General features: G+C 37.6%; 2 protein-coding genes across 6 annotated transcripts in view; both read left to right on the top strand.

Annotated features, from left to right (window-relative positions):
• Positions 1-993: 993 nt before the first annotated feature.
• The window catches only part of LOC104104830 (uncharacterized), a 51235-nt gene continuing 35945 nt past the window's right edge, over positions 994-16283 (top strand). The window contains exons 1-2 of one of the 5 annotated variants that reach the window (XR_011411350.1): positions 994-1468; positions 10422-10543. The gene's annotated coding sequence lies outside the window, so the exon portion shown is untranslated. Of the gene's footprint in view, positions 1469-8950; positions 9410-10421; positions 10544-16283 lie in introns of those variants that run through there. The other 4 variants (XR_011411352.1, XR_011411348.1, XR_011411351.1 and 1 more) reach the window with 4 other exon arrangements.
• Positions 1475-9409, top strand: LOC138899610 (uncharacterized). The gene is made up of 3 exons (XM_070186223.1): positions 1475-5265; positions 5348-5475; positions 5552-9409. The coding sequence occupies exons 1-3, from the start codon at positions 5252-5254 to the stop codon at positions 6199-6201; spliced, it is 792 nt and encodes a 263-aa protein (XP_070042324.1). The 5' UTR covers positions 1475-5251; the 3' UTR covers positions 6202-9409.

Raw genomic sequence — 16283 nt, 5'->3', positions numbered from 1 at the left:
GTAAAACAAATTAGTGCTAGAATGAAACTCAACCCTCGCGTTTGGACACCCTCGAACTGATTGGTGCAAGAACTATGAAAGTATAGCAAGCTGAATAACAATGGTGAGAACAATAAAGAGAATTGTATTGCTTTTTATGTCTGTCAAAACGTGCTTTACAAATGGTTAATACTCCTCTTTATATAGTAGAGGAGTTATACTTATGGTATAACTCTAATTATAGAAGGAAATCCCATGATTATCTAATTAACCGTTTCTGATTTGATCCGTTCCGAGATTTACGCCATGATCCTCGACCAGTCAACGAGATTTATGTCGTGATCCTCGACTAGTCACAGATATCTCGCCAGACTGTTATTGTGCTATCTTCGATCTTGCTCGATGTCTGTCTTGTTTTGCTTCATTGCTACTAGAATCGATCTTGATAGGTACCTCAGTTCTGAACTCGGTACCCTATCCTCGTGATATGGCCCATTCCGTTACGAGGCCATCCTTCGGTGCAAACTCCCGGTCTTGGTCAAATAGAAAAATCGGGTGGGCCCGATTTTAACCGTATAGAACTAGCTATTTTTTAGAATTGAATTAAGTTTAAAATTCATTTCTTCATTCGAGCGTGCGGAGGTGTTAAGCAGGGGTTGAGGAAGAGCATTAGTCGCGGGTTCTAACGAACTCAGCTTAAATCTAACTAAGATAAACTATGAGTTCGTAATAAATTGAAAATTTATAAAAATCAAATCCTAGCTCTGTCTCTCTGTTAAGGTGTCCCCCATTTGTTGAGGGATGGGTTGTTATATGGTCTTGGGCAAGAGTTGGAGTCACTCGGCCGCCAATTATCTACATTTGGCCCATTGTTTCCCATTAAAACAATTCGCCCCAAGTTGTACTAGTTACTGTTCTAATTAATAATCCAAGTTGATACTATTTGTCATGAGGTTGGCTATATGACCTTGTTTTTGATTTTTCGGAAAATTCCTAGGAAACGCGTTGTCGCTATTCTTCGGGTGCGCACTGGATAACTAGTTCACTGTATAATAACTCGCAAATCACACAAGAGATATAAACCACATTAGGCACGCCCGGTGCGACGAGCTCTGACTGGGGAGACTGCTGGTGTGAGGGAAATCGATCTCAGATTTTCTACGTGGGAAAATCACTCACCCAACTAACTCAATCACCTCTCGGTGTGACTTCACGGTAAGTCTTTGTGAAGGCTTTCTTTTTGTCAATTTTCTCCCTTGTTTAGAACAAGTTGTTCTGACAGTTGCACGAGAAACTATTAAGTTCTATAAATAGGGGAGAAACATTGTTTTCCTTTTTACAGCAAAATATTGAAACTCCAAATAGCTCATCAAAATGTTTTCCAAAAATAACCTTTTTCTTTGCCTTCCTTTGGCTATTTTGCTAATTGTAATATCCTCACAAGCTGATGCAAGGCAGATGTCTAAGGCGGCTGCTCCAATTACCCAAGGTTTATTTACTTCTTCAATCTATTACTACTCCAGTAGTTATTTTCATTTTTGACATTTTGCGTCTGCAAACGAATGCTATAAATGTTTAAATATTCATGTAACATATTTCTTTGAATTTTATGATCTTAAATATTTATACAGAAGTCTCATTAATGAAAAAATCAGAATTTCGGAATTAAAAAATTATTAAATGTTGGTGGCATTCTTTGCTGAGCGGATTTAAAAGGAAAGTAAAACACATGATTGAAACGAAGGGAGTACATATTTACATAAGTATTATTTAACATTTTGCTGAATGCTTAATGGACATTTTGAAACTTTCTGAGATATTCTATATCTATAATATTAAGTAATCTTAGGATATCGCAACACCACAGAAGTTTCTTTCTTTTTATCTTTATTGAATTTGGTGATTACCTCTTATAATAGTTTAAATTCTATTGCTAGAGCAAGGACACTTCATTTTAATTATGTATATGTCTGCAACATGCATTTTTACAAGCGGCCATGATTCTTTCTTCTCGGCCAAACACGTAAAAATATCTTTTCTTTTGGATGGCGGTAAGACCTGAACATTCGAAATCATGTTTCTGCCAATTGTGTGATCAATAACAATAATAACAAACTCAGTGTCCAAAATTGGGGTCTGGCAATGGCGGAGCCACCTTGTTTGACACCCCTTCGCGGAAAAATACACTGTGTAAGTAGCTAATTTCTTTTATATGTATATATACTATGTATTGACTTTCCTTAATTTCCTGATATATTTACTTTTATATATTTTGACACCCCTTAATAAAAATTCTGGCTATGCCGCTGGGGTCTGGGAAGAATAATATTTATGTAGATCTTACCCTTATATTGAGAAGGTAGAGAGAATGTTTCTGATAGACCCTCGACTCAAAGAAGGATGAAAAAGCAGTAGAAATAAGCAATAATACCAGCAAGGTAATAAGGTAATCGAAGCGAAAGAACCAGTGGGTAGTAAGAAAAAAGCTGAAAATAAGAAAATACTAGACTAATATTGATATTACTAGTAAGGACAAGGGAGATGCACGACTACCTACTAACCTTCTACGCTAATTCTCGACATTCACACACTCTAATTCGTGTTGCAAAGGTTCCACTACAGTCACACATCTCTATAACAGCATCTGTATATAACAGCGTTTCATTATAAAAATCAAGTTTTTCATGGAACCGATTTTTTATATTATGTTATAATATATGTTTTCTTTAACAGCACTTCACTATAGCAGCCAAAAAATATCGGAACAAACGAGGTTGTTATCGAAAGGTTTGACTGTATAAGAAAACGGGTTCTTATAAAAAGGTTTATCATTTTTAGAGTTTGAACCTAAGATCTTTGATTAAGTTGAGTATAGAAATAACCTTTGTCCGTAGTATATATACCGGGATCTTGAACATGGTAATCTTATGTATCAGCGATTATACATAATCCTATTAGTTATTCATGCTCCTCCCGTTTGGCCATTGATTTTGGCTACTATTTTTCAAGTTGAATTTTTTTTTTCAAATTCCCAAAAGTTGAATTATGATAGTTTTTGGGTGAAATTTTTTATTTCATTCACAAAACTTAAATATTTTTTTTCAAATAAAATGTATGTCCAAACACAATTTAAACTTTCAAATATTATTTTTTAACATAACTTCAAAAACTCTTATTCAAGTTTTAATTAAATATATGTTCAGCTATTTATTCATTTCTGCTTATGTTTAACATGTATTTTTATAAGTGAATTTCATACTTATCTTCATGCAAACACTTATACTATAAAAGACATATTATTCCTAAATACAACATGTGATACGAGATCATTACATTGTAAGTGTACCTTAGTATGGACTTCACCAAAAATAATTAAGGAAGTAATGATATGCAATACATAAATAAAGTTGAGAAAATTAAACTTTATGGGAAACACGTTTCTTTCACGATCCATCTTATCCTTTCTTCGATAGAAGTTAACAATAGCATTATTCTCATATTGGCGGAATTATGATTCTTTATCTCCTTATATGGTCATAGACTCTCGGAATAATTCATATTTCAAGACTAGTGTTACCCTTAAAATTGGATAACAATTAAACTTAAAATATAGTTCTAAGGACACGTGATTTCACCTAATACCAAATGATAAATGTGAAGATGAACAATAGAAATTAACAATAAAGTAAAGTAAACTAGTGCTAGAATGAAACTCATCCCTCGAGTTTGGACATCCTCGAACTGATTGGTGCAAGAACTATGAAAGTATAGCAAGCTGAATAACAATTGTAAGAACAATAAAGAGAATTGTATTGCTTTTTTATGTCTATCAAAAGGTGTTTAACCAAATGGTTAATACTCTCCTTTATATAGTAGATGAGTTCTACTTATGGTATAACTCTAATTATAGAAGGAAATCCCATGATTAGCTAATTAACCGTTTTTGATTTGATCCGTTCCGATATTTACGCCATGATCCTAGACCAGTCACCGAGATTTACGCCGTGATCCTCGACCAGTCACGGATATCTCGCCAAACTGTTATTGTGCTATCTTCAATCTTGCTCGATGTCTGTCTTGTTTGGCTTCGATCCCTACTAGCTTCGATCTTATCAGGTACCTCGGTTCTGAACTCGGTACCCTATCCTCGTGATATGGCCTATTCCGTTACAAGGCCATCCTTCGATGCAAACTCCCCGTCTTGGTCAAATAGAAAAATCGGGTGGGCCCAATTTTAACCGTATACAGATAGTGCCTTCGTATTTTGAAATATAATGACAAGGAACGAACCGAGTCTTCGATTCTCTAGCTTGACCTATCATGACGTCATCATTGTCATGATGTCATCCTCGTAAATGACCGAAAATGACCCGTCAGTACGGTTCCCCAAGTCATTAATGAGCGTCAGTTGGTGGTCGGCCACTAGTACTTTTGAACCGTCGCTGTAAATCCCATAAATAGGCCCTCTCTTCATTGATTCAAATTTTACTTTCACTTTCTTCTCCAAAGCCTTTACCTCTCTCAAGTTTCTCCATTTTATGAAATCCTCAGGTTTTGTTGTTAACCCCTTCTGAAAACACCAAGTCCTACTACTTCCTTCTTTCTTCAAACTCATACAAAAAATGGCAAAAACTCAAATACGGTACCACAAAAAGAAGTTGCTTCATCTTCTCAACCGGCTGGCGAAAAAATGCGGTGGAACCCCGTATTGAAGAGTGTATTCCCAGGGTTGCGTGTTAAACTCCAATTTCAAAACCGATAAGGCTTCGTCAGTTCCAGGTCGATGCGAGCCTAAAGATAATTATGCTCAATAACAGAGAAATACCTCGAGCGGGTAAAGAAAGATTGTAACTGGGGGGGATAAAGAGGTGGTGATCCTTACCACTGAAGAGGACATAACTACCCATGTAGAAGGGTTTTTAAGTATTTACACTTACCCTTTCACGCTAGGCCCCATCGTCCCCATCGTCGTTGATTTTTATCGTCAGTATCAAATAACCCCAGGCCAAATCCATCCTTCTTTTTGGCGAATTTTTATTCTGCTCCGATTCTTCGTGAGCAAAGTCGAGGGGATGACTCTCACCCTCGACCACCTCATTAGGTTATATAGCCCCCGTCTCTATCGAGGTAGGTTAAAAAAACTCCAACATCGGGCCACCAATATGCTGTTCTCGAGCATAGACGAGCAAAAGGACCGAGGCTGGATTGGCTGGTGTGTTCGAGTGAGGACTTCCGACCTAATCCCGGCCGAGAAGATACCATATCATTAGAGATGGAATATGAAGCGTAAGTATAATCCCACTGTTAGTTCTTATTTATTGTTTTTCCCCTTTACTTCTTCTTATCGATATCCCTTTTCGTGATGTAGCGGTTGCTTGGATGACTCGTGCAATTCCTATCTCGAGAGCTGGGTTCGGGACCTGGCCTCGAGCTTTATGTATGTCGAGCGCTCATGGCGTGATTTATTAAAGGGCCGATGGGAGGCCAAAAATCATGGTAGGCCTCCTTTTCATATATCTGATGATTTGATCAAAATGTCTCTCTTATACTTAACCAATTTTCTTGCATGTAGGCCTGGGCAAAGATGCGGTCATGAGGCCCCCATCTGGCGAGGAAAAGACTTCGGCCCCGGTTTCAAAACTGGCGAAGGACAACAAGATAAAAAAGGCCTCTGCCTCTGAGGATCCAGAACTTAAGAAAAGGATGGCTCATAAGCCGAGGAAGAACATCATCCCTCTGACTGAAGAATCTGTTCGGCATATAAGGGATGAAGACGAAGAAGAAAAAAATGACGGATTCATACTGGTCGCCTGGGTAAAGAAAACCATCGATGCCCAAAAGGAGGCTGGATCGATGGCGGTTGATGAGGCTCCGCCTCGAACTGAGGGGATATCGGAGAATGACTCGGGAAAAGTCCCCGAGTTGTTGAAAATCGAGGATGCCTCCAACCAAAGTGAACAAACGGTGGGTATATCTGAAGGGACCAGCCCTGAAGCCCTCCAAACTGAGGAGAACGCCCCAAGTGACTCACTTGGGGCAATAGTAATCAGAGACTCGCCCACTCTCCCTACATTTTCCGAAAGGGCGATTCGGGAAGCCCGAGCTTTGGGGACCCTCAAGGCGATTCATGTAACATTTTTCTTTGAATTTTGTGATCTTAAATATCTCATAATATCTTATACAGAAGTCTCATTAATGAAAAAATCAGAATTTTGGAATTAAAAAATTATTAAATGTTGGTGGCATTCTTTGGTGAAGCGGATTTAAAAGGAAAGTAAAACACATGATTGAAACGAAGGGAGTAAATATTTACATAAGTATTATTTAACATTTTGCTGAATGTTTAATGGACATTTTGAAACTTTCTGAGACATTCTACATCTAAAATATTTAGTAATCTTAGGATATCGCAACAACACATAAGTTTCTTTCTTTGTATCTTTATTGAATTTAGTGATTACCTCTTATAATAGTTTAAATTCTATTGCTAGAACAAGGACACTTCATTTTAATTATGTATATGTCTGCAACATGCATTTTTACATGCGGCCATGATTCTTTCTTCTCGGCCAAACACGTGAAAATATCTTTTCTTTTGGATGGCGGTAAGACCTGAACATTCGAAACCTTGTTTCTGCCAATTGTGTGATCAATAACAATAATAACAAACTCAGTGTCCAAAAGTGGGGTCTGGCAGTGGCGGAGCCACCTTGTTTGACACTCCTTCGTTGAAAAATACACTGTGTAAGTAGCTAATTTTTTTTATATGTATATATACTATGTATTGACTTACCTTAATTTCCTGATATGTTTACTTTTATATATTTTGACACCCCTTAATTAAAATTTTAGCTACGCCACTGGGGACTGGGAAGAATAATATTTATGTAGATCTTACCCTTATATTGAGAAGGTAGAGAGACTGTTTCTGATAGACCCTCGAATCAAGGAAGGATGAAAAAGCAGTAGAAATAAGCAGTAATACCAACAAGGTAATAAGGTAATCGAAGCGAAAGAACTAGTGGGTAGTAAGAAAAAAGCTGAAAATAAGAAAATACTAGACTAACATTGATATTACTAGTAAGGACAAGGGAGATGCACGACTACCTACTAACCTTCTACGCTAATTCTCGACATTCACACACTCTTATCAAGGGTCATATCCTCGTTAAACTAAAGCAGCCCTATACTCTGCCAATTGTGTGATCATTTTATTTAAAACTTAAGTTATTAGATGAGGAACACGTTCATCCTAATTTATTTATGTCTGCAGCGCTCAGAATTAATACTATCACTGTTAGGACCAAAAATACTTTGATGAAATTTATCATCTTTTATCCAAGACCTATCATGTCAAATCATCAAGAACGTAAAATTAGATACGGAATCGTACCCGAATTCATAACTTGTCGTTGGGAGAGAGGTAGTGGGGCGAGCTTAAACTCCCCGGAGGTCGACATGTCTTGTCTTGTAGTCTATTAACATTGTGGTACCAAGTTGACGATCATGTTTTGCCAGCGTATTGTGTTTAATAAGCGCAAATTAAGTAATATTAAAGTGTCCAATAAGAGCAAGCCTATTAGTTGAAATGTCAAAAGTTGGTATCAAATTTAGTTAGCAAGTCTATTAGTTATTTATGCTCCCGTTTGGCTATACATTTTGGCTACTATTTTTCATGTTAAATTTTTTTTTTCAACTTCCCAAAAGTTGATTTACGACAGTTTTTGGGTGAAATTTTTTCTTTCACTCATAAAATTTTAATATTTTTTTTTCAAATAACATGCATGTCCAACCACAATTTCAACTTTCAAATATTATTTTTCAACATAACTTCAAAAACTCTTTTTTCAAGTTTTAATAAATATATGTTCAACTATGTATTCATTTCTGCTTATATTTTATCATCCATTTTCATAAGTAAATTTCATACTTATCTTCATGCAAACACTTATACTATAAAAGACATATTATTCCTAAATACAACATGTGATACGAGATCATTACATTGTAAGTGTACCTTAGTATGGACTTCACCAAAAATAATTAAGGAAGTAATGATATGCAATACATAAATAAAGTTGAGAAAATTAAACTTTATGGGAAACACGTTTCTTTCACGATCCATCTTATCCTTTCTTCGATAGAAGTTAACAATAGCATTATTCTCATATTGGCGGAATTATGGTTCTTTATCTCCTTATATGGTCATAGACTCTCGGAATAATTCATATTTCAAGACTAGTGTTACCCTTAAAATTGGATAACAATTAAACTTAAAATATGGTTCTAAGGACACGTGATTTCATCTAATACCAAATGATAAATGTGAAGATGAACAATAGAAATTAACAATAAAGTAAAGTAAACTAGTGCTAGAATGAAACTCATCCCTCGAGTTTGGACATCCTCGAACTGATTGGTGCAAGAACTATGAAAGTATAGCAAGCTGAATAATAATTGTAAGAACAATAAAGAGAATTGTTGTTTGTCTCCTTTTATGGTCACAGACTCTCGAGATAATTCATATTTCAAGACTAGCTATTTTTTAGAGCTGAATTATGTTTAAAATTCATTTCTTCATTCGAGCGTGCGGGGTGTTAAGCAGGGGCAAAGGAAGAGCATTAGTCGCGGGTTCAAACGAACTCAGCTTAAACCTTGTATTTGTATTAGTAAATACATAAAATATGTATAAGTATTTAATTACGAACCTAATAACTAAGATAAACTATGAGTTCGTAATAAATTGAAAATCTATAAACATCAAATCCTAGTTCTGTATCTGTGTTAAGGTGTCCCATATTTGTTGAGGGATGGGTTGTTATATGGTCTTGGGCAAGAGTTGGAGTCACTCGTCCACCAATTATCTACATTTGGCCCATTGTTTCCCGTTAAAACAATTCGCCCCAAGTTGATCTATTTGTCAAGTGGCCATGTGACGACCTTGTTTTTGTTTTTTCTGGAAAATTCCTAGGAAACCCGCAGCCGCTATTCTTGGGGTGCGCACTGAATAACTAGCTCACTATGCAATTGCTCGTACATCACACAGGAGATATAAACCGCATTAGGCACGTCCGGTGCGACAAGCTCTGACTGAGGAGACTGCTAGTGAGGGAAATCGATCTCAGATCTCCCATGTGGAAAACCACTCACCCAACTAACTCAATCAACCTTGGCGGGCGTGACTTCACAGTAACTCAATCAACCTTGGCGGGCACATCATTTTTCTCCCTTATTTAGAACAAGTTGTTCTGACAGTTGCACGAGACATTATTAAGTTCTATAAATAGGGGAGAAACATTGTTTTCCTTTTTACAGTAAAAAATTGAAACTCCAAATAGCTCATCAAAATGTTTTCCAAAACTAACCTTTTTCTTTGCCTTTCTTTGGCTATTTTGCTAATTGTAATATCCTCACAAGCTGATGCAAGGCAGATATCTAAAGCGGCTGCTCCAATTACCCAAGGTTTATTTACTTCTTCAATCTATTACTACTCCAGTAGTTATTTTCATTTTTGACATTTTGAGTCTGCAAACGAATGCTATAAATGTTTAAATATTCATGTAACATATTTCTTTGAATTTTATGATCTTAAATATGTCATAATATCTTATACAGAAGTCTTATTAATGAAAAAAATCGGAATTTCGGAATTAAAAAGTTATTAAATGTTAGTAATCTTAGGATATCACAACACCGCAGAAGTTTCTTCTTTTTATCTTTATTGAATTTGGTGATTACGTCTTATAATAGTTTAAATTCTATTGCTAGATCAAGGACACTTCAAGTTAATTATTTATATGTCTGCAACATGCATTCTTACATGCGTCCATGATTCTTTATTCTTGGCCACGTGAAAATATCTTTGTAAGACTTGAACATTCGAAACCTTATTTCTTCCAATTGTGTGATCAATAACAATAACAACAAACTTAGAATAATTCCACAAGTGGGGTCTCGAAAGAATAATGTTTATGAAAATCTTACCCTTCTCTTGAGAAGGTAGAGAGACTATTTTCGATAGACCCTCGACTCAAGGAAGGATAAAAAAGCAGTAGAAATAAGCAATAATACCAGCAAGATAATAAGATAATCGAAGCAAATGAACCAGTAGGTAGTGAGAAAAAACTGAAAATAAGAAAATACAAGACTAACACTGATATTACTAGTAAGGACAAGAGAGATGCGCGACTGCCTACTAACCTTCTACCCTAATTCTCGACCTCCACGCTTTTCTATTAAGGATTTATGTCTCCGGTAAGCTGAAGTAGTGCCATGTCCTGCCAATTGTGTGATCATTTTATTTAAAATTAGACGAGGAACACGTTCATCCTAGTTTATTTATGTCTGCAACGCTGAGACCTAATACTATCACATCTTAATTTCCTCCTTTATTGGTTAACCTATAACTAATACATTACACTACATAACCTAATTTGATGCAGCATTGAATTCAAACAACATTACTGATCAGAAGACGGGTGCAGGAATCATCCGTAAAATACCGGGTTGGATACGAAAAGGTGCAAAACCAGGAGGCAAAGTTTGTAAAATTTGCTCATGTAAATATCAGATTTGCAGCAAATGTCCTAAATGTCATGACTAAAGTCAGGCCTCGAGATTATGTACTCTTGCTGGTGTGAGTTTAGTTTTGAGAAAAAAGGGAAAGTTATGAATAGCCTAATATAATTCTATTCACTATGTTTTGTTAGTAATTCTTATTGTTGCAACTTGCAACAAGACTTTGGGTCAAAATGTACCTCTTGTCTTGTAGTCTTTCAACTGCATGGTACTGTACTGTATTTTTCTTTAGCCACTTGATATCTGAAACCAAATCCGATTAAATCTAATTCGTGTTGCAAAGGTTCCACTACAGTCACACATCTCTATAACAGCATCTGTATATAACAGCGTTTCATTATAAAAATCAAGTTTTTCATGGAACCGATTTTTTATATTATGTTATAATATATGTTTTCTTTAACAGCACTTCACTATAGCAGCCAAAAAATATCGGAACAAACGAGGTTGTTATCGAAAGGTTTGACTGTATAAGAAAACGGGTTCTTATAAAAAGGTTTATCATTTTTAGAGTTCGAACCTAAGATCTTTGATTAAGTTGAGTATAGAAATAACCTTTGTCCGTAGTATATATGCCGGGATCTTGAACATGGTAATCTTATGTATCAGCGATTATACATAATCCTATTAGTTATTCATGCTCCTCCCGTTTGGCCATTGATTTTGGCTACTATTTTTCAAGTTGAATTTTTTTTTTCAAATTCCCAAAAGTTGAATTATGATAGTTTTTGGGTGAAATTTTTTATTTCATTCACAAAACTTAAATATTTTTTTTCAAATAAAATGTATGTCCAAACACAATTTAAACTTTCAAATATTATTTTTTAACATAACTTCAAAAACTCTTATTCAAGTTTTAATTAAATATATGTTCAGCTATTTATTCATTTCTGCTTATGTTTAACATGTATTTTTATAAGTGAATTTCATACTTATCTTCATGCAAACACTTATACTATAAAAGACATATTATTCCTAAATACAACATGTGATACGAGATCATTACATTGTAAGTGTACCTTAGTATGGACTTCACCAAAAATAATTAAGGAAGTAATGATATGCAATACATAAATAAAGTTGAGAAAATTAAACTTTATGGGAAACACGTTTCTTTCACGATCCATCTTATCCTTTCTTCGATAGAAGTTAACAATAGCATTATTCTCATATTAGCGGAATTATGGTTCTTTATCTCCTTATATGGTCATAGACTCTCGGAATAATTCATATTTCAAGACTAGTGTTACCCTTAAAATTGGATAATAATTAAACTTAAAATATGGTTCTAAGGACACGTGATTTCACCTAATACCAAATGATAAATGTGAAGATGAACAATAGAAATTAACAATAAAGTAAAGTAAACTAGTGCTAGAATGAAACTCATCCCTCGAGTTTGGACATCCTCGAACTGATTGGTGCAAGAACTATGAAAGTATAGCAAGCTGAATAATAATTGTAAGAACAATAAAGAGAATTGTATTGCTTTTTTATGTCTATCAAAAGGTGCTTAACCAAATGGTTAATACTCTCCTTTATATAGTAGATGAGTTCTACTTATGGTATAACTCTAATTATAGAAGAAAATCCCATGATTAGCTAATTAACCGTTTTTGATTTGATCCGTTCCGATATTTACGCCATGATCCTAGACCAGTCACCGAGATTTACGCCGTGATCCTCGACCAGTCACGGATATCTCGCCAAACTGTTATTGTGCTATCTTCAATCTTGCTCGATGTCTGTCTTGTTTGGCTTCGATCCCTACTAGCTTCGATCTTATCAGGTACCTCGGTTCTGAACTCGGTACCCTATCCTCGTGATATGGCCTATTCCGTTACAAGGCCATCCTTCGATGCAAACTCCCCGTCTTGGTCAAATAGAAAAATCGGGTGGGCCCAATTTTAACCGTATACAGATAGTGCCTTCGTATTTTGAAATATAACGACAAGGAACGAACTGAGTCTTCGATTCTCTAGCTTGACCTATCATGACGTCATCATTGTCATGATGTCATCCTCGTAAATGACCGAAAATGACCCGTCAGTACGGTTCCCCAAGTCATTAATGAGCGTCAGTTGGTGGTCGGCCACTAGTACTTTTGAACCGTCGCTGTAAATCCCATAAATAGGCCCTCTCTTCATTGATTCAAATTTTACTTTCACTTTCTTCTCCAAAGCCTTTACCTCTCTCAAGTTTCTCCATTTTATGAAATCCTCAGGTTTTGTTGTTAACCCCTTCTGAAAACACCAAGTCCTACTACTTCCTTCTTTCTTCAAACTCATACAAAAAATGGCAAAAACTCAAATACGGTACCACAAAAAGAAGTTGCTTCATCTTCTCAACCGGCTGGCGAAAAAATGCGGTGGAACCCCGTATTGAAGAGTGTATTCCCAGGGTTGCGTGTTAAACTCCAATTTCAAAACCGATAAGGCTTCGTCAGTTCCAGGTCGATGCGAGCCTAAAGATAATTATGCTCAATAACAGAGAAATACCTCGAGCGGGTAAAGAAAGATTGTAACTGGGGGGGATAAAGAGGTGGTGATCCTTACCACTGAAGAGGACATAACTACCCATGTAGAAGGGTTTTTAAGTATTTACACTTACCCTTTCACGCTAGGCCCCATCGTCCCCATCGTCGTTGATTTTTATCGTCAGTATCAAATAATCCCAGGCCAAATCCATCCTTCTTTTTGGCAAATTTTTATTCTGCTCCGATTCTTCGTGAGCAAAGTCGAGGGGATGACTCTCACCCTCGACCACCTCATTAGGTTATATAGCCCCCGTCTCTATCGAGGTAGGTTAAAAAAACTCCAACGTCGGGCCACCAATATGCTGTTCTCGAGCATAGACGAGCAAAAGGACCGAGGCTGGATTGGTTGGTGTGTTCGAGTGAGGACTTCCGACCTAATCCCGGCCGAGAAAATACCATATCATTAGAGATGGAATATGAAGCGTAAGTATAATCCCACTGTTAGTTCTTATTTATTGTTTTTCCCCTTTACTTCTTCTTATCGATATCCTTTTTCATGATGTAGCGGTTGCTTGGATGACTCGTGCAATTCCTATCTCGAGAGCTGGGTTCGGGACCTGGCCTCGAGCTTTATGTATGTCGAGCGCTCATGGCGCAATTTATTAAAGGGCCGATGGGAGGCCAAAAATCATGGTAGGCCTCCTTTTCATATATCTGATGATTTGATCAAAATGTCTCTCTTATACTTAACCAATTTTCTTGCATGTAAGCCTGGGCAAAGATGCGGTCATGAGGCCCCCATCTGGCGAGGAAAAGACTTCGGCCCCGGTTTCAAAACTGGCGAAGGACAACAAGATAAAAAAGGCCTCTGCCTCTGAGGATCCAGAACTTAAGAAAAGGATGGCTCATAAGCCGAGGAAGAACATCATCCCTCTGACTGAAGAATCTGTTCGGCATATAAGGGATGAAGACGAAGAAGAAGAAAATGACGGATTCATACTGGTCGCCTGGGTAAAGAAAACCATCGATGCCCAAAAGGAGGCTGGATCGATGGCGGTTGATGAGGCTCCGCCTCGAACTGAGGGGATATCGGAGAATGACTCGGGAAAAGTCCCCGAGTTGTTGAAAATCGAGGATGCCTCCAACCAAAGTGAACAAACGGTGGGTATATCTGAAGGGACCAGCCCTGAAGCCCTCCAAACTGAGGAGAACGCCCCAAGTGACTCACTTGGGGCAATAGTAATCAGAGACTCGCCCACTCTCCCTACATTTTCCGAAAGGGCGATTCGGGAAGCCCGAGCTTTGGGGACCCTCAAGGTAGACGGAGCTCATGAGGGAGAGGACCCCTTCCGCGATTTGTTTACAGGCATCGAGGATGCTGCCGGCCCGAGTGTCGCATCGGATCTTTTCTTCAAGGCTCAATGAGCCTTGAATCGGGTAGGTCTCGATTCCCTTTGTTGATGTCATATTCTTCTATTTTCTTCATAACTTTTTCTCTTTTTCATATAGGCTTTAGCTCTTCATCAGGAGGCTTTAAGTTTTGGGCAGAGCTAAGCCGATGTGAGGCTGACTTCCGAGGGCTTTTGAAGGAGAGAAATGCCCTCAAACTTCTTAGTGGGCAAAAAGAGGAAGAGATCAAGGATCTTCGAGCCGAGTTGGCCAAGGCTCACCAAGACCAGACAGACCTGATCGGGTAGGTAAGGAAAATTTTAAAAACCCATGGGCTTGATTCAGGAACGGTGGCTAATATTTCAGTCTCACAGCTACAACAGAAGATTGAGAGGATCGAGCAGTTCCACGAGGAGACCAGTACGATAAAGGCGGAGTATTTGGGGTGGAAAGAAGGTATGGACCGTCTTGCTGCAGAAAAAGAGATTGTTCAGGCCCAATTGTCATCGATCGAAAATCAGCTCTGAGGCCTGAAGGAAAATAGTTCAGCTCAGGCAAAGAAGATAGGGGAGCTCGAGGCTCAGTTGACTTCCGAACTTGCAAGGGCCAAAACTGAAGCCGAAAAAGCAAAGGCCGAGGCTGAGGCAATCGTGGCCGTCTACCGGGCTGATGCTGAAGCTACTCAAGCCCAAGCGAGAGAGGCTACCGAGACCGCTCAAACTCGAGCATATTGGATTGCCGAACTCGCCAAATGCCAATCTCGGAGGGAAACCCTCGAGGAGATCCACGATCGAGGTTTCAATCTTACCAAACAAGATAGTAAAGGCTAGAAAGCATGAAGCCAAAGCTGGAGCGCTGGCCACTTTCGATGATGATGATGATGATGGCAGCAAAAGCGAGTCCGAGAATGGGGAGGACCTCAATGGAGAAGAAGCTGCCCCGAAGGAGATTAGGAACCTTAGGATTTTTCACTTTTGATCTTTTGTATAGGATCTTGATCGGACCTTGTAAATATTCTCATATATATAAAGATCTCTTTCCTTTCCGACTTGTCTTTATTTCATTTATGCCTTGTGAAAGTTTTGTTTTACTTATTCCTTATGAAAGTTTTGTTCATAAGTTCGAGGCTTAGGTAATTTGATCGAAACCGAACTAGTGTAGTTTTTATAATCGAGTGAGTACTTGCTCGAACTCGGACTAGGGTGACCCTTAGGTTTTAATTGAGTGAGGATAATTTCTTTGAACTCAAAAATAAATTGGCCCTTTCGGCTCTTGAATTAGGCCGATACGTCCATAGCAAAATAATGTCTCTCTCCCCCTTTTCGGCTTGAAAAGTTTATCGTTATATAAATTCTGTTGTGCTTTAACACAAAATAAAGGATTTGCTCGAGAGTTCGAATGGTTCCGTACCCATTAGGATTTTCAAGGGTCGATATTATCGAGACCCTTTATTTTGTAATGCCTTAGCATAAAAAAAATTCGAGAGTTCAAATGCCTTTGTATCCATTAGGGTTTTCGAGGGTCGATATTATCGAGACCCTTAGAAATTTAGCCGAAGGTAGCCTTTTTTAACCGGTTTGTGAAAATATTCGAAGGCCTGTTTAATAACGAAAATCGAACATCTCTGAACCGTGTTGATTTGGTCGCCTTTATCTTATCGGGGTTGATTTTGATACCCCGATTTGATACATAAAGCCGAGGAACTTGCTCGAACCAACCCCGAATGCACATTTCTCCGGGTTGAGTTTCATGTTGTATTTCCTTAGTATATCAAAGGTCTCATGCAACTGTGTCAAATGGTCCTCTGCTCGCAGGGACTTAACTAGCATATTGTTAATATAAACTTCCATTGACTTGCCTA

The sequence above is a fragment of the Nicotiana tomentosiformis genome, chromosome 9 (genome assembly GCF_000390325.3).
Source record: "Nicotiana tomentosiformis chromosome 9, ASM39032v3, whole genome shotgun sequence".
In the NCBI taxonomy this organism is placed as follows: Eukaryota; Viridiplantae; Streptophyta; class Magnoliopsida; order Solanales; family Solanaceae; genus Nicotiana; species Nicotiana tomentosiformis.
Note: the sequence above shows the minus strand (reverse complement) of the source record. Positions and strands in the feature narration are given on the sequence as shown.